Source organism: Lipophrys pholis (assembly GCF_963383615.2).
Source record: "Lipophrys pholis genome assembly, chromosome: 12".
In the NCBI taxonomy this organism is placed as follows: Eukaryota; Metazoa; Chordata; class Actinopteri; order Blenniiformes; family Blenniidae; genus Lipophrys; species Lipophrys pholis.
In genome coordinates, this window is record NC_137641.1 from 21626845 (window position 1) to 21646023 (window position 19179).

The window sequence follows — 19179 nt, forward strand, 5'->3', positions numbered from 1 at the left end:
GAAAAGATACGTGGTGCAGTTCTGGGTTATTTTGAACTACTAAGTCCTAAAGCACACAGATATGAACTTCATATTTGAATGTTTTATTGCCCTGTCACGATCACAATACTAGAAACCATCACTGCGTATCGCAGGTTTAACTAATATTGCTGTGTTTGAATAATTTCTTAGGACTGAGCCGAGGGCTACATGTTGCTACAAAGCACAGCTGCCGGAGTCATTACCCTCGTCAGCAGAGAGTTTCGGGTGGATCTGCTTTCGCCATGAGTGGGAAAGGCTGCCAGCTAATGGTGTCTCCATGCGGCGTGTCCCCATCGCTGAGCATGATCCGAGGGCACCAGCCCCAAACCATCAGGATGCCCCTGTCATCCCCCCAGCAGACCAGTTTTAGTCCGTCTTCTGGGAGGATGGTGAAAATAAAAAGGGAAACAGGCCATTCCATAGCTTCCCAAAACCAGAGCGGGAGCGACATTGTCTTGCCAACCCTGAGCCTCCGTAGGAAAGTGTTAACCAACGTAAGACATCTCACTGTGCCAGCTGTCTCCACACACCAGCAACCACTCGCTCATCATCATCAAGACACAGCGGTGACAAGACCCTGGCCCTCCAACAACAGCAAAGGTGAAAACAAAAGTCGTTAAAGTGCAAGAGTGTTCTTTAGTATCAAAGCTGTCCGAGCAAGATAGATGGAGCAGTATACCATGAACAGCGATTCAATAGTGCAGCATCAGGTGGGGCATCTTAAAGAACAAGCTGTCCACATTTTAACTGAGATATCGGGGCGACACCTGAAGTGATTTACTACGTAGTTCTTCTATCCTCATTTATTCTCCGCCTGTCCTTCACAACCTCACTGTCTTTTTGTTTGATAGACCACAGTTCCTTTATCTGTTGATAATTTAGCAAGCATAAAGTTTGCCCCTAAACTCTCTACTGCAAAGTGGAAGGAGGTGAAAAGCTCATTAGTGATTAACAGAGCAGAGAAAATCTTTGGCCCGTTAAGGTAGGTGAGGGAAATTCCACAATCTGCTCCGTGAGGCATAGTTCAAGGAGACGAAAGGTGTTGCATTTGAATTGTGAGAGGATTGTATAATTATGTTAATTGTTTGAGCCGTGGAGATTTGTTGAACATGAAAAAAGACGTTGCTTTATGATGAATTCTAGGTGTGTGTGTGTGTGTGTGTGTGTGTGTTCTCTGTAGATGTTTTCTGTGCTGAAACATTAGCTTGTTTTTAACAGATTGCTCTACGTCTGAACCCACCATGGATGTATTTGGTCGATCGGCCTCCGTCAACCTTCCCGGGACCAGTATAGCTGCCGTTAGAGGTCAACTGAATACCGCAGGGCCTGCAGCTCCTCATCCTCCATCACAGTCACTCTCTCATAGCGTGCCGATTCCCCACACTGATGCCAGGTGAGCAATCTGAGTACCACTATCTAAAGCGTTGACGAGCTTTCTGTTATTTACATAACGATATTTCTTCCAGATCCTTACTGTCCAGAGAGTCACTGGCATCTACCACCCTCAGCCTGTTTGAAACACAGTCACTGTTTAGTGGCAGACACGACTGGCCATATGGTTACCGTGTGCTCCCGCCCCTGGGACCTCCTCAGTGCTCTGCCCAGGCCAGTGAGGGCGGAGAGCAGCTCCGCCTCTCCCCTGGCACGGACATGTCGGGCACGACCGTATCGGGCGGCACAAGCACCTCTGCCTCTCTGCCCTCGTATCTCTTCACAGGTGAGGCTGGAAGTCCAAGACAATCCCGCGCTAAGAAGAGAACTCTCTCCACGTCCCCTTTGTCGGATGTGATGGGTATTGATTTTAACTCGATTATACGCACCTCTCCGACTTCACTTGTAGCATATATCAACGGTTCCCGCAGCTCCTCAGCTTCCCACCCCACTCTGTCACCTGTACCCTCGGAGAGTTACGGCCACTTCCTGGGCGTGAGAGGCCGCTGCATCCCTCAGATCCATCCCTACAGCTCGCAGGGCTTCTGCCAGGCGCTGGCCCCTCTGTCAGAGTGTGGCCGTATGCATTTGCTTGAAGAGGGAGGGGGTCTGGAAAGCCAGATGGCAAACATGGTGGTAGAGCAGCAGTGCCTCCCAGATGAAGGAGGGCTGCTGGAGACGACTCCTGATAGCTGCAGCCAAACTACCAATATGCTGCCACCGCTACAGTTAGAGCCAGCTTTGCTGAATACCATCCAAGAAGCGGCTCCTCCACAAGGGCCTCCACCACCCTACCACTCACACCAGCACGTCCACCTCTCCAGACATTATGGCAAAATAAAAACAGCTTCTGAGGACCCTTTCTTACAAGTTCCCATGGTTCCTACGAGGCATGGGGTCAGCTTTTTACCACAAGTCCCAATGCTGGAGGAAGAAGACGGAGAGACGGAGGACTATGGAGCCCACTGCTGCAGGTGGTTGGACTGCAGTGCAGTGTACGACCAAAAGGAGGAGCTGGTCAGGCACATAGAGAAGTTACATGTGGACCAGAGGAAGGCAGAGGATTTCACATGTTACTGGGTGGGCTGTCCCCGCATCTTCAAGCCCTTCAATGCCCGATACAAGCTTCTCATCCACATGAGGGTCCATTCTGGAGAGAAACCCAACAAGTGTCCGGTACACATTTCTGCCATCTACCTTTTTAAGCTGATCTCAAGTACTGACAATTTGAGCACTGATTTGATGTCGTAGTTTTACATTTTATTTTGTTTTGTTCTGACAAGCAAGACTATATCTCCCTGACTAAGAGTCGAGAAGTGGAAAGCACCCACTAACTATCAGATTCATATATTTGTGAGTGAGTGGGTGAATGTGATGAATGCCAGCTCACTGGGTTCAACACAGTGTTTGATTCAAAGCCATTGTGTCTAGTTGAAGGCTTTAAAGCCTCATGCTGCAGGAAAAAAAGGCCCTTTCAGAGTAAATACCTCATGAGTTCTGGGTTTATGTCCAAGGTTTAGATCAGGAATATGGCCTCTCTTTCCTCTAAACCTAAGCCATGAGGTAATTAGCGGAGTGCTGTGATAATTGACATGGGAGTTAACTCAATTATATAGTTATTAAATTAACACAAAGGAGGACCAGCACTTTAGAATTGGCATAGCACTATGGTCTCCTTGTAGCTACTGGGCCCGTCAGCAGTCAGAGTTTGCCAGGCCACTGTGTGACAATTTGGCCGTGATTCTGGGAAGGCGAAGCCCTGTAGTCTGCTGTTCTAGTTTCTAGTTGGAGTTTGTCCACAGACTTTATTATGGATGAACTAATGGCTTTGTTTCGCCAAGATTCTAATCCCGACTTCAAATTGTGAGAAAAGTAAGTTGAGGGTGAAAGTAATGCTTTAGATGTCATGTAAACGATTGAGATAGAATCTAAATATTTAAAGGGCAAAATCACGAGTACAACTATATATGTGTGTGTGTGTGTGTGTGTGTGTGTGTGTGTGTGTGTGTGTGTGTGTGTGTGTGTGTGTGTGTGTGTGTGTGTGTGTGTGTGTGTGTGTGTGTGTGTGTGTGTGTGTGTGTGTGTGTCAAGTATGAAAGCTCACTCCTGCAAAATAGAAAATTGTGTTGTTTTGTCACTTACTTGAAAGGGTTTCAATATGCACAACAAACTTTGACTCTGGAGGGACTTGTAATCTGCAACTCAAGAGAGCTTCCAGACATCTAATTCAAAAATTCCACAGCAATCGCAGTCGATCAGATTTTGCTATTGACGCTAAAGGACAAGGTAGAGTGTCATAAAATACCTGAGCGGTCTTTCTTTCTACACCAAATTTGGTGCAAATCTATTCACTAGAGTTTTAGAGGAAAGTTGATGAAAGGGTCAGTCTCCCTTCCATAGAAACACCCAGCCGAAGCGTGACCAAAGTCCATGAGTTAGTGATGGCTACAGCATCCGTTTAATATGTCATCCTGGCTTCAGAAATATTTCAAACATATTTTGAAGCAAAATGTTATTTTCAAGACCTCTAAGGTGTTTTAACTTATTATCAGACAAGAAAAAAGTTTAACATACATTGCCTCCTTTTGTCTTTTCCTCACTCTCACTGAAGTGAAAAATACTGTAGACTCGGAGTAATTACCAAACCCCTGGCCAAACTTCATACTTCATGTCACTGCCTTCAACAAGTCAATTATTAACAGCATGCATACCTGTGGCCGACCTTTTGCTCCAAAATACTCACTTATTAGCCGAAGCTAGCTCCGTTGCCATGGGGCTTCCATTCGCTGGATGGGTCTGTGTTTCCTGTAATCATTCAATAATGAATGATTCATGGTAGTAACCCACTGCCAAAAACAGAATTGAAACAAAGTGCTACTTGAGCTTATAGTACAGTAATTATGGTACGGAGAGAAAAAGCTAGTGCATTAGCGTTACTTCTCTGGGATTTTAATGAGTCATTTTAATTCAATTTTTATTTTCGTCTTTTCGCATCAAGACAGAACATTGTGGCTAAAGTTCAGGCTTTTTTTTTTTTTTTCCTCTTTACAGAATCTTTTTCATCGACCGCATGTGACTACTTTAGCAAAAAGGTCAAAACGTCTTTAAACAGATGAAACATTTCACATCAGAATTGAGTCGTTTACAACTTCTTTAAGATTTTATGAAAGAATCCGGGTCGACGTTTCCCAGTTTAATGTTTGTTAGGTAAATAAACTGGTGAATGTTGCCGCCAGACGTCGAACAATGAGGCAGCTCTTGTTACTTCAGTGAACATACAGGGCAGGCCCAGACTTGTACAGCTGTTTAATGGCCGACAGTTGTTAATGTATCCTGGGCTTACCTGCCTATTTGCATGTGTCACTATGATTTAAGATATTCTGTTATACGAGCATAGCTAGAACTAAAACATGCCCATTATCACTAGGATACATCATGTTAATTAAGACATTTGGACTTTTTGATTTTATTTTTTTTTTAAATATTCCCTGTCATTAGCACAAATTGTGAAGCACTTTAGATAATGGGAAGGTCTTGTTTACTGGAGTTAGAAGCTTATTAACAGTGGCTGCCATTTTTTCTATGACCAATAATTACATCACAAAAATCTGAAAACTAAATTTCAGTTTTAAAGTGATGTGTTTTTTTTTGTTGTTGTTGTTTTTTTAGATCATTTATATGAGTTTAAAAAATTAAGTGAAAAGCAAAGCAATGAGGAATTATTTTTGTCCAATCAGCTCAAATGTATTCCACCTGCTTCCTCTTAATATCAGTCGATTCCGTGCAGTCGTACTGAGTAAAAACTAAAGCTTAATTCCTTCCTAATCCATGAGGTTTCCTTACAGAAGTAGCTTGTAATTTGAACCTTGACTAATGAGATTAAAGACAGGGATGATATTTCAAGTTTGACAACATCGTAAGTGCCACTTACAATTGTTTGGAGGGAACTCTCTCAGTTATAGCACCAGGAAGTGATGCTTTTACACCTAAGTACATTTCCTTATTACTGGCTCTGTTAGAATTCCTGCTTTTGTAAAGAAATAACTTTGATTGAGTGCATTTTTATCTTTTGTTTTTATTAAAGTAACGTAGGGCATGTGTTCTAAATCACATCCCAAAACACCTCCTCTGTCTGACAGTAGTAAAAAACGGAGGTATAATAAGTGTACCTGACTGCACAATGCTTTGTATACGTAGGTTCAGGCTTTTGTTTTTATTTAGTTTCGGCTTCCTTCCCCATGTTTGATTCCAAGCTGTTGTAAAACTCTCTTCCTCCAACTAACTAAACACCACAAATGTGTAATTCAGTGGAGGAGGAGAGGGTAAAACGAAGCCATATGTAGCGTGAAAAGTGAGGTGAAACAAAAAAGAGCAAAGGGTGCAGAAATGTCTCTGATGAAGCAGAGAGGACTTGGGGTCCACAGCGGATTGAGCAGGGCACTGGACAGAGTCTGCTGGCACAGGCTGCACCTGTCATTGTTGAGCCCAGGCATGAGTACCTGCCAGGGGCTGTCAGAAGCTGGCTGTAACACTCATCTACACTGAGGAGCCATACTGCCTTCTTTTCAGCTCAAACATCCCTTGTGACAAACTAAAAAGCCCTCTGTGCTTTACGGGTGCTTGAGACAGACAGAGAGGGAGAGCGAGAGAGGGATAAGAGGGAGAGTTGCACAGTTACCTCTGGATAGTCCTAGAGTTTCTGGCACAGTTTTAGCTGCATGCTGGTTTTTGCTTGCCTGTCTGCTTGGTTTGGACAGACTATTAATCTCTGTCCGTGCTGCTTTTCTCATGGTACCCCTAATTGAGGAATCGGCTGTCAATTAGTTTCTTTAACCTGTATTTGTGATTTATGTATTTTGTCAACAAAAACTTTCTTGAAAAGGAGCATTTTTCAATGTATTCTAAAAGATTACCTCCAGATCACTGTCATGTTCATAAAAGAAATGATGTGATGTATTTCCTATAGTATGCCATTCCTTTGCTTCTATAGCTTCTACTATTCCAAGTGAATTGAGATAAAAAATTTATTGGAAAAGTTGTAGTGAAAAGAAGTGTGAAAAATATATTGATATTAAAGTTTAGTTGTGGTGGCTTCTTGTACGTATTCCCAGAAACTTCTAAGTTGTTGACATGAAAAAGCTGCATTGTGGGTTATGTTTACGAGAAAGAATGCCAAGTATTTCTAATAACAAGCAGGAGAAAAAAGCTTTTAATTTGGCTTTGTCAGTAGTGACTGAGAGGTATCAGTATGTGAAGAATTCAGTCTTGGGGGATGAATAACAATATCAGACATGGTCTGTGTGTTTCGCCCATAAGGCTTAGTAAGGACATTCCAACCCCCTTGTGAACAGGAAGAAGGAGAGCAAGGTCCGTCTGTTACTAAAGAAAAGCTTTGATGATTCACATATTTTAGCTGTGTGGTCAGTGTGGTCGCATGATACTGCAACAAAAGGATCTTGCAACGTTAGAATTTAGGCGGAAAATCAGACTTAGAGCTTGCACATGGCTTTGTGTGATATGATGTCATATACATTATGTAATCAAACACTTACAGTGTGGATATTATTGTGAATCTGTTAAACCAAGCATAAAGTTCAATAGAAGCACTGGCTTTTTTTTGTTTAGTTTTTTTTTTTGCAATGGAGCTACCAGCTGCTGTCAAGGTGATGGAAGACAGGCAACTGAAAACACAAAACAACAATATTGTAATATGTGTATAAACACTGACCCCTGCTGGTGACATCCCAACCAGCAAATGAATTACCTTTGCTCCATCAATTGATCCACCTTCTATATCACTTTATTCAATGTAGGAGCTCGGTGCTGGGTCAAATCCCAGCTGAATATGAGCAAAGACAGGGTGCACAGTTTATCACAATGCAAACACAAATATATACAGAACCACACACACTCACACTTTTATGCAATTTAGAAGCACATGTTAACCTCAAATTCAGCATTTTGGACTTTGGAAAGGTGTACACGGGCATAGGGGTTAGCTCTTTTGCCTCATGAGAAGATTTTGGGTTTCTTTGTGGAGTTTACATAGGTTTTCTCCTCTCACAGTTGGATTTGTGGTTAATTGATGACCCGAAATCCAGGATGTACTCTTCCATTGCCAATAGTTAGCTGGGATGAACACACTGCTGGATGAAGCTGTATATAAAAAGGAAGGATGGACTGTTGGTGGAGGTACCCAGTGAAAGCAAATGCGTGTAAAGCCCGCACGGAAAATCTGGACTCAAACAGGAGATATTTTTGTTTTCAGACAGAGTTACTTTTTAACCCTGCAAGCCTAAGATATTTTGTTATATTAATGTTGAATGTAAAAAAAAAAGACGCATTCAGACGTATAGAATTTCTCGAAAACCTTTTTCTTATTTTGAGGTTGTGAATCAGTTTTCTACTCTGCCCAAAAAAGCATCAACACTCGAGATGATATGCCTGCCGTCTTGAATATACTTGATACATCAAATTCCGGTGATTGTATTTGTGTAGACAGTTTCTCAGTCCTGGTGTCATTATGGAAAAAGGACTAGAATAATCACAGTTCAACTGTTCAAAGGGCCTGTATTCGTCAATTTGATCATTTGTTTCGCTTGAACAAGAGGAATTAAGGGGCCAGCTCTCCAAACATTGACAGACCAGTGGCAGGGTCCACCTGCTGCTCTTTTGCTGCTTATTTTTGTTTGTTTTGACCTTGCAAAATGTCAGGCCATAAAACATTCAAATCTGTTTTATTTGTGTAGTGCCAATCAGAACACAGTAATATATTAGAGGTGAACACCTATTAAAAATATTTATTAACACCATGCCATATCATGAGTAGCTGAAATTGATGAATAATTTCTAATAATGATTTTATATTTGGCCATATAACTGGCGTCATCATGTGTATAAAATAATCAAGCTCTCACTATATTAATAAGGGCTTCTATCCACCCAAGTTCCAAACAAACTTAGTATTTCTTAAAAATCTCTCTTGAATATTTGTCCCTCTCAAGGTTTTGCTGATGTTCTCCAGTCAATCATGAAATTCAGACTTAACTGTGAAGGCTAATTTAAATGTCACCTGAAATTAAACGTCAGTAATATTTCTATTGAAAAGGCTTTCTCTATTCCTTCCCCCACTCCCTCCCACACACAGAGGTCAGCTGCCTTTTGTCAGTAACAAGTCCAGTGCACATACTCCCAAGTATATACTGTATAATATCAAGATGCATGTAGACCTTTTTTTTTTAATATATCTAAGTTTTACATTGAATAGATGAATGAATCTGGTTTTGAATGGATGTACTTGAAATGCTGCTGATGTGCGGGAATATCTCTATATCTAATCTTGCTGTCTTTGTGTGTGTTTATAGTTCGAAGGCTGCAAAAAGGCTTTCTCTCGACTTGAGAATCTGAAGATCCACTTGCGCAGCCACACGGGGGAGAAGCCCTACCTGTGCCAGCACCCAGGATGCCACAAGGCTTTCAGCAACTCCAGTGACAGAGCTAAACACCAGCGCACACACCTGGACACAGTGAGTGGCCGCTCAAGTACAACTACAGAGAGTACCTCGATGCGTGTGTGTGTGTGTGTGTGTGTGTGTGTGTGTGTGTGTGTGTGTGTGTGTGTGTGTGTGTGTGTGTGTGTGTGTGTGTGTGTGTGTGTGTGTGTGTCTCCGCATCAGTGTGAACTTCCATGTGTTTTTATGTGTTTGTGGCTATACAGAAGCCATATGCCTGCCAGGTGCCGGGCTGTGCAAAGCGTTATACTGATCCCAGCTCCTTGAGGAAACATATGAAGTCCCATTCTAGTAAAGAGAGACAACTACGGAAGAAGGCAAGTGCTATATGTTCCGGATTCAACGGCTTTGCTGAGCTCTTTTGGAGAAAACATAGTTGATTCTGGGAAGATTTTTCGTTCAACACTTGAAAATGACAATAAGACGCTTAAATACACTCTGCACAGCTCATTAACGATGACTTAAAAGTTGAATTGGAGTTGTGGGAATTTGCTGTTTTTTTCCAGTCGACTGAATGTCACTTGTGATGACAGCAAGTAGACAGCCTCACTTCCTCCACATCACAGCCATGGACAGAAAAATGAGTCCCGCTGCCACATGTCACATATTTTATTTCACTCTGCCTTCATTTCATCTCTCTAATTAGCTGGCATTTTACTGTTGTGACTCGTCCATCCCCCAACTGACGTGTGTCCAGAAATATGTAATTTACCTCAACTTGTATTACCGTACACGTGGATGACGATACAGTCAACTGATGATATCCAGCAGCAGGTAATAGTAATTTGTATCTGCTTTTATGTTAACACTGACAGAACAAGGCCACACAAAAGAGAACACAATCATGTTGTTTAGTGAACTTTCTCTTTCACCTCCTTTATTTTCCATTTATGTCCATCTCCATTGCATTGTGGCTTTGTCGCACTGCAGTGTTGGAGTCAAGATTTCTTATATGTGTGTGAAAAATGCTCTTTTGCCCTGAGGTTTATGTCTCCATAGATACAGACAAAGAAGGTGGGTTGTTGCTAAATAAAGTGACATTTGAAAAAAAAAAAGTCTGTAACATGCTCAACTTCTTTCTCATGAAAGTCTAAAGTTAAATGTAATTATAATTTCACAAGTGATTGCCAAGTTGGGTTGCATGCTATATTTTCTATTTACTGCAGAACCTCCTGCCTAAGAATCCCAGAGCAAATAAATGTGATATTAGTAATCAGGTTTCAATCAGAATATATCAGTGATAGAATATTCACATAAAAATAGCTTTGTCATTTTTTGAGAGTGAAGTATGCAAAACATGTGAAGTGAGATATAAACTGTTTTGGCAGCAAGATGTTATATTTTTATTTGAATTCATACGGAAAATGCTTCATGTTGACTTGTATATGTTTTTGAATGAGTTTAAACATGGAGTTTGTAACTGTGATTCCCAGCTGCCTTTGTCAAGGCTGCATGTTAAATTTGCTGCATACCTTTCGTATAAACCCAAAACCTATTAATTTCATATGAATCCATAACCCGAAGCGTATTACTGTGATTGTAGATAAGAAAGTTTGAGTCCAAAATGGTGTGTGTGTCATTAAGATATCTTCTTCTTTTTCATATAATAGCAGAGTAGCAAACATGTCGCACGTGAGAGACAGTGTTGTATGGCAGAAAGATGTTCATCAGCATCAGCATGTGTACCATTACAACTCCCACTTAAGATGCTTCTAGATGCTTTAAAATGATTTCATTAGGATTTGTGGTCGTAATTTCATGGGTCATTGTTGCATGTTATATTTGTTTCTTATCAACAGTAAAAATACAATACAATCAGTGGTGGACACGCAAATATGTGGGAGAGATAATGTGTTCATGTCAAGTTCCTAGTTAAGATGCTTTAAGTTGGGTTCTGGAGTATATATTTTAAATGGATAAATTTGACTTTTTTAATTGTGATTTCATCAGCCTTCAATCTTTCATCAGTTATTTTCATTAATTTAGTGTGGTTTTTCCACAAACAGTGATAACACACTGCACTGCCAATATATAAAGTCATGTGAAAATACACTGATGTTACATGAAAATTTCAACCATTTCTAAATGCTCCAACATCAACCAAATGAAATGCCAAAATCTACATAGCATCATTTTTTCAACACTCTTGCTACCTTTTGACCGCACACATTATACCACAAACAGAAGCAGACACTGCCATCGATTATTACAACATGAGGCTATTAAAAAAAAAAAAAAAAAAAAAAGGCTCTATTTTGTAGGGGTAGCTTTTCAGAAAATTACTGACTCAAAGAGGTTTGATCCAGCACTGGCTCTGTGATTATTCAAGCATAAGTGCTCAAAACGACCTGAAGACGAAGCGTGATAATAAAATCAGATGTGTAAAAAAAACTCCACGGTGTTTCACTTATGTTTCTTTTTTTATGTTTATAATGTACGGTACATTGCATGTCAAGCAAGAGAAGAATGCACAGGCACATTGTTGTGGAGCTTTTACTTCATCGTGGATCTACTACCGCAGTAATAGCACAGTTAAAAGAAAAATAGAGAGACTCTGACAGAATGCAACCTTTGTTTATTTGTGCTTGTTTATAATTCTGCTTCTTTAGATGAAACCCACTGCTGAGGTGACCCAGGACTCACTGACAGATTGTTTAACCATCCACCCTCTACAGCCGAGTCTCTCTCCTTTGGCAAGGCTAGACAGCAACTTGAACCCATCCCCTGGTGCCTCGCATGATTCATACTCTGGTATGTCTGAACTGTGGCTCTCTGCTTCCATAGTGTAATATAAAACAGATGAATGGATGGATGGATGGATGGTTGGATGGATGGATGGATGGATGGATGGATGGATGGATGGATGGATGGATCGATGGATGGATGGATGGATGGATGGATGGATGGATGGATGGATGGATGGATGGATGGATGTTGCGAGCGGCCCTGAAGTGTCTGTCGTCCATGTTCCTCAGATGCTCCGCAGGGACCTGACTCCTGCAGTAATCCTCACCTGGCCCTGTTGTTCTCCTTACAAGATAATTACAGGTACTGAGGATATTTGTGTTCTAATCATTTAGTTACACAGCTTTGGCGAAGTGAATATTCAGGGCATGACAAACATCTTTTGCATACCATCAATGATTAAAACTGTCCATGCACACATTAAAAAAAAAAAAGGTTATAAATCCAGCTAGAATTCATTCAAACCCTTTTGTTATTCTGTTGAAGTACATGTATCTTTTTCTTTTTCTTTTTTTTTTTTAAATAATTCTTTCTATGGTGTTTTTTTTTTTTTTAATGCTGTAGGATTTTAATATATGCAGTGTTCAAAGCTTTACTCAGTAAGCCAACCGATATCTTCTTTTCATTTTGTCTTCCCGTTGGCATTTTCACCACAGCTTATTTGAATGCTTCACAAATCTTTTTTTTTTTTTTTCTTCTTCTGGTTTTTAAACTGAAGCGACCAATTTAAGTGTTGGTTGTCATGGATTCAAGACTATAAGCTCATAATTAAGATAATCAGTTTAAGAGAAAACACAATTTTGTACCCTGGTAAAAGACTTGTTTGGTGTTTTTGTGTGTGCCTTATTGTTTTGTTTTTTGTTTATTTGGTGTGTGTGTGTGTGTGTGTGGGTGGGTGGATGCTGGGGCTGAAAATAAGCTTTTTTTTTGGTTGAGGAAAGCCAGCAACCCATTTCTCTTGTCAACCCATAGGAAAGCATCCCTTCATCTATACACTTCAAAGCGTGTGATAAAAGATTTCTTTCGTCGTGAGCAGTCAGATGCTCGTGGCTCCTCACTGGCTTTGATTGTTCTCATATCAGCAGTAGGCCAAAGCATTCGCGGCAGGACTCTGAGCAGACAATCCGCATGTGAAAGCAGACCTTGCCGTGCCTCATTGGTCTCGACCGCTCGTATTAATGGATGCTATAGCCACCGACATGAGCTGCTGAGGAATTCAATAAGTGAATCGTAAAATTCAAGAAATACAATTTAAGGCCGAATGGGAGAAGAGAGACCGCTGTAATTACTTTTTAGATGTTAAATCAAATGTGAATTTCTTGTTGCCCCTTTCTGGACTCCAGGTTTTCTTCCAGTTGTCAGCAAACTATGTTTTGTTTAATGGTGTCGCTACTGGCAAACAGACTTTCAAACCAAACCAAAGGAGGAGTGTCAGCTGCCATGGCCACTGGTCAACTTAAATGCAGGATAGTTTTTATATCTATATATCTATATCTATATCTATAGATATAGATATAGATATATATAGAGATATATAACTGTGAATGAAAAGCATGTTGAGATTGTACACCACCTCCACCTGTAAACCTCAAGAGGACTCGACCAAAAGTAGTCGATAACTGCATTATGTACGCTGAAGGGCTTTTTATTTCATACTTGTGAACTCTAGAAGAGTGAAACTGTGACAATGCATGAAATTATAATCAGGTGTGGGGTCCGGAGGAAAAAGCTCTGTGCCAGCTTTAATTTGTTACAAATGGAAACGTAATGTATGCTTTGCGTTTCAGTTGAGCAGAGCATCCTACAAGGAGTGCACAGTGTTCTTTTGTCGAACGAAAATTATGCAGTGCAGAAAATTAAGGGTTAAATGAGATGTGTGGGAAGCCACACTGTACAGAAATCCATAAATGCAGTATTTCTTCTCCCATGGCTCCAACAAAGATTGAAAAGTTTAAGAAGACAAACAAGAAAAACTTTCTGTCCTGTTATTATGTAGTTTCTTTTCAAAATGAGCAAACATGATATGAGATCCAACTAGTAAAGTACCAAGAGGAGTCGTGACTGGTGACAATTTATCTCGTGCAAAAATGTCAAGCAGCTGTTTTATAAAAGATTTGACATTTTTAGATGCATGAATGACTTTTTTTTTTTTTTGCAGTTGAGGCCACATCTTTGTTTGACAATAAAGAATACACTCTTTTTTTTTAAAAAGAAAAAAAAACCTGAAATAGTTAATGAATTTACTGTTTATAATAACCATTCTCTGATTGCGCATTGTACCGCTTCAGCTGTCTCAGCGTGGTTTGTTACCCATTCGATGACACAATAACTCACGTTTGCACATATGAACATGCACATACAACTGAAAGCCACTCAGTGTTCAGTGTCTTTCCCAAATACACTTTAACACATGTTCTGAGTCAGATAGGAATCAAACCATCTTTACCTGAGCCAAAGAATAGCAATCCCAATGCCTAACAATGCAATTATACTGACAAACATTTTGTAAATAAGATATATTTGTTGACTATTAGAGAAACTTTAATGACACGTCGAACACGACAATGAGAGTAAAGACATAACTGTGCTTTCCGTGAAAAGGGTATTGTTCTCTATCCTAAATCCACAAGCAAAGTATTGACTCTAACTCAAAACCTTTCAGTTTTGTTGATCCTTCCCCTGACCCGCTCTTCCCCGGAGGAAACTGTGGGCCTTGCTCTTCCACCTGCCTCCCGCATCCTCCCAAAGGAACATCCCTGCAGAACAGCTGTGATCTGAAACAGCCCAGCCAGCGTCCTGATTTGGCCGATCACAACCCAGGTAGCCGAAGGTTGTTTTTTTTTCCATTGACGGCATTCTTCACGTTTGTCACGCCACATATGTAAACACATGTGTGCCAAAGGGGTGGATCCCCTGAAAAATGTACGAGTTTCACATATGAGGAGTCTATTAACAAACACGTGGGCGGTTTGACAATCTGTTTGAACAGATTCTCTCACATGCACATTAATCTTGAGGTATATATTTATGATGTGCAGCAGGTGGCTGGTGATTTCTCTAGTTAAGACAGATTCAGGCAGCTCCTCTCTGTGTACCTTTAAATAGATATCACCTATTTTCACCCAGGACCTGACAGCCACGGTGATGTTGACAAGGTGTTAAGACACAGACAATATTCAAGGTGTATTGCTGTATTTAAACTAAAATGCATCATTAAAAGAGAAAACCTACAGTCCGTAATTTAATTGTTTTGTTTTGTTTTTCTGTAAAAATAGTATAGATTTTCTCATACCCTGACAGATATGATACAACCCTGTGGGGCTCACAAGGACAAATAATGATTCTTGATGCATGTAGATTCTTTTGGGTGACATGTCTCGCCACAGCCATCAATAATCCCTGTTGGGCGATCACCTCGCAAACAGCCCCTGAAATTATTAGAAATAAACTTATACTATACAGTCACTTTTTACATACAAGTACTTTATTGCCATTGGATTTCACTAACCTCACATGTGTATGTTTTCTTTGCGTGTGCATGTGTACGTGTGTTTGGTGCGTGTGAGTAGGATTCGGTGTCCACATGTACAGGGAGGATGTGGCCGCTAATCAAGCCCTACCTGGAGGGGATTTCTTCCATGTGAAAGACCACTGCACAAGCCAGGTCTCCTGCATATACACAGAGGGATGATACGTCGCACCTGTGGCTGCCCTGACTTTGCACTACATTATGTCCCTGTTCCATTTAAATCAACTGTTTAATGAGAAGAATACACACCTGGCTTTTGCAACCAGGCAGCAGTGTTAGTTAGCAATACAGAAACGGCATTAGATTAGAGCTGTCCGCTGCCTTGGAATGAAAAGAAATAAAATATAAGGAGCAGACTCTTTTATCCTTCAGTTAAATTTCTCTAACTGTACATTCTGTAATGATTCAGTGGCTTCTGCCCCCTACGAAGCATGTATAGTAATGACTGTGCCTCCAGAATTATGTTTACTTCAACAATTTGTACTCATTTCATGGATAACAAGTCGTCATTGCGTCATCTAGCTTCAGATTTCTGTTGCACAAATTCAACACTTCAGTCCAAGCAAAGTATGCAAGGGATCATTTATTATGGTTTTTCTTGGAACCATGACTTTGTAACTATAGTAACAAGACAGCCTTACCATTTCACTCTAATGTTCATAACCTGTTGTTTGAATATAGTAATGTGCAATGAATGCTCCTGTGCCTAGATCACAAGGCAGATTTCTGACGACCATGCCAATGATTTTCTATGTTTCTGTGTGTTTTTGCTACAAATCAACACTATAAACATGTATACATGTTTCCTGCCATTTTCTTTTATTTCCAGGAAGCTGAGCGCACTCAAAAACCTTCTTCAGATATAACATTTTATGCAGTAATTATACTGGATTTATTTGTTTATTTGATGAAATCATTGTGCAATAGTGAACATCCAAGTTGTATCAACATGCAAATTCTTTTTTTTTTAATAATACCTTAACAATAATGCAAAAAGGTTGGTTTTTTATGTATTATAGGTGGTTCTCAAATAACACTTGAAAATTGATTGACAATAGAACGTTTATGCGATTTTTATTAAAGATGCAAAAGCACTGCTGTGGTGCTTTTACTGTATATTTGTAACTGATCTTTTTTTTTTTTTTTTTTTTTTGATAAAATCCTTTGTACCTTTGTTTATTATTTGTCACACACAACATCTCTCTGGTATGATGGTGCACGTAATACTTTTGATATTTTGGATGAGTTCATTTCCACAGTTAAAGTCAGTGTGTTTGCATTTGTATTTTTATAATTCATCCCAAATCCCGACTGACAGGAGAGTAAAGGGTGTTTGCCTGTTTAATGTTGTCGTCCTGGTCAACAACAAATTCACAACTCTCATTATTTATTTGCATCCTTAAGAATTTGTGAGAAATGAGGCTTAAAGGAACACTTCGGAAAAAATGTTTTTGTTTTTTGTTGAGTAGCTGCATCTCAAGTTATAAATATCTGTTTATCTTATTTCGTAGTTCAAGCCAGCGTATCTCTGAGGAGCTAATGTCTATATTTGCATTAGTGTAAACAAGCTAAAGTTATAGGCACGCTTTCTGCAAATGAGACTCTTAACTTAATACAGAGACATTTTAGTGGGAACAAGCTAATGGAAATCATAGAAGTAATTAGCCACCTCTGCTGCATTTCAATCTGAAAACCCCGTATGGGTCCTGTTGGCTCTGGTCTCCACAGCAGTGTTTTTCTTCATGTTTGAAATTGAAAGGACAAACTGTTTTACTTGAAAATAATTCTTTTAGCAAGAGTGTCATGCTTTAGATGTGGGGTTTTAGTAGTTGCTAAGCAACGACAACAACAGCTTTCCCAAAAAGCATCTGTTTAGTACAGCCAATCAAAAAAATAAAAAAATGCTCTGTGCAGTGGACACAGGTGGTTGGTTAAGCTTTGTACCCAGTAGGATGCCTTTAACAATGGCGGCTTTGTTCGGTCACTGTAGCTAATTAAGAAGTTTAGTTTAGTTTCGTTTTGTTTAAAAAAACAGATTTTTAGATTGTATTTTACAGGCGCTACAGGTTAAAATATTTTAACTTGAAGCACCTGGCAAGATAAATTATTTAAGGTATAATGACGGTCGCATCCACCACACCTTGAGTTGTTTGTTTGTTTTTTAATAGATGTTTTTACAAAAAGCGGTATGAGATTCATTTGAAAAATTGTTGCAAACAAAGGAAGGAGTGTGTAATAAAAGAAACCCTTTTCTACCGGATAATGCCGGTCAGCTGATCAGGTTCTGAATCAAACATGAAACATTAATCTTGATGGTGAATCCTTCAGGCAGATTTTTTTTTTTTTTTTAAACAAACTGTTGCTATCATTTAATTAATGACAAGAGATCCATTCACTGGGAGGGTTAATATAAAGTGGCAGAAAGATAATCAAGGCAAAAATGCAACACAGTGGACAAGAGAACAACCACTGGGTGCATTAATAACACATATTGAAGACTGAGTGCACAATTAATTTACAAATTTTAACACACTCGGCGGCGTATAACAGATTAATGAGAGGCAGCCATTCACTCTGCATTTATTTCGAATGATATCAAACATGTTGTCTCATCCCTTTATCTGTTTTAGACAAGTAGAAAAACAAAATATCCATGCTTCAGAAAAATGCTGTGGAATTCCTTCATATATTAAATTTAAGGTGTGGCCTATATGGGCACATCTCAATAATTAAAATCTTAAGAAATAATTAAATTGTTAAAAAAAAAAAAGCATGTGATCTTATGAAGTCATTGTGTTTTTAGATAATGTCTTGTTATGGCTTGCCTTGGAGCGATTTCGAATAATAAAATGAAAGATTTCAAATGTTTACATTTTTGCAGAATAAATCTAAACTGGTCTTTTATAGAGGTTTCACAGTAGATTATATTTAAAAAAAAAAAATTTAGGGCCATGTGTTTTCCTTTCACAACAAACCTGGAGTTCTCCCCTACTGTGTAGATGGCAGGCATTCGGGTGAGGGACGCAGACTGAACTAAATCTTAGTCATTTACAACTGAGAACATTTACTTGTAAAATGTCCCAATACAGTCCCTGCAGAGGGAAACAGCGCCACTATGAATAATCAGAGTCACGGTGATGCAATGGCCTCATAGCGAGAAGTTTCACGTCTATAGTTAATGCTTAAGGGTCTCTCTCTTTGTGGAGTTTGCATTTTCTTCCTGTGTGTGTTAGATAAGTCTTATGTAAAATGCGACAGTTTATCGATGGAGATGAATTATCTTGTTTTCAATGGGGTGCGAAATAGAAATGAAAAACAATTACAATTCATCCATCTATCCATCTTCTATCCCGCTGGGGGAGCTGATCACAGATAACTATGGGGGAGGGTGGGATAGATCCTGGCAATCAGTGCATCACAAGGCAAACACAGAGAAACAGACAACCACACACACTCACATTCACACCAATAGGGAAAATTGTAGGGTCACCAATTAACCCCACATGCATGTCTTTGGACTGTGGGGGAAAGCTGGAATACCCAGATAAAACCAAGCCATATACAGTCAGATACAAATGCTCCAACTTTCTGTCCACACATACAACCAGCCATCCAGATCTCAACACCTTGATAATAAACAACTAAAGCAGAATAAGTGAATTCCCTCTGGGGTTAAAAAGTATTTCTATTCTATTGTATTCTATTCTATTCTATTCTATTCTATTGAGTTAGACATATACAAATACTTGAAGTCGCTACAGATCCTTAGTGTTCATCAGGGGGCTGGAACAAATGATTTTAACAAAAACAGTAACATTATCATTTTCAGATGACATAAATAGGTATGTTATCTGATAGCTAGATGTGGTAAAAACAATTAAAATATAGCAATATATAGCTGTAAAGAGTCAGTATTGCGAGAATAATCAATGGGTGTTGGAT

General features: G+C 39.7%; 1 protein-coding gene across 1 annotated transcript; it reads left to right on the forward strand.

Annotated features, from left to right (window-relative positions):
• Window positions 1–263: 263 nt before the first annotated feature.
• glis3 (GLIS family zinc finger 3) lies at window positions 264–15399 on the forward strand (the record flags this gene model as incomplete). Its single annotated transcript, XM_080477634.1, has 9 exons — window positions 264–621; window positions 1240–1414; window positions 1488–2628; window positions 8817–8978; window positions 9170–9280; window positions 11573–11714; window positions 11939–12011; window positions 14371–14528; window positions 15278–15399. 9 exons carry the CDS (start codon window positions 264–266, stop codon window positions 15397–15399), a joined length of 2442 nt encoding a protein of 813 aa, XP_080333760.1.
• Window positions 15400–19179: the final 3780 nt, after the last annotated feature.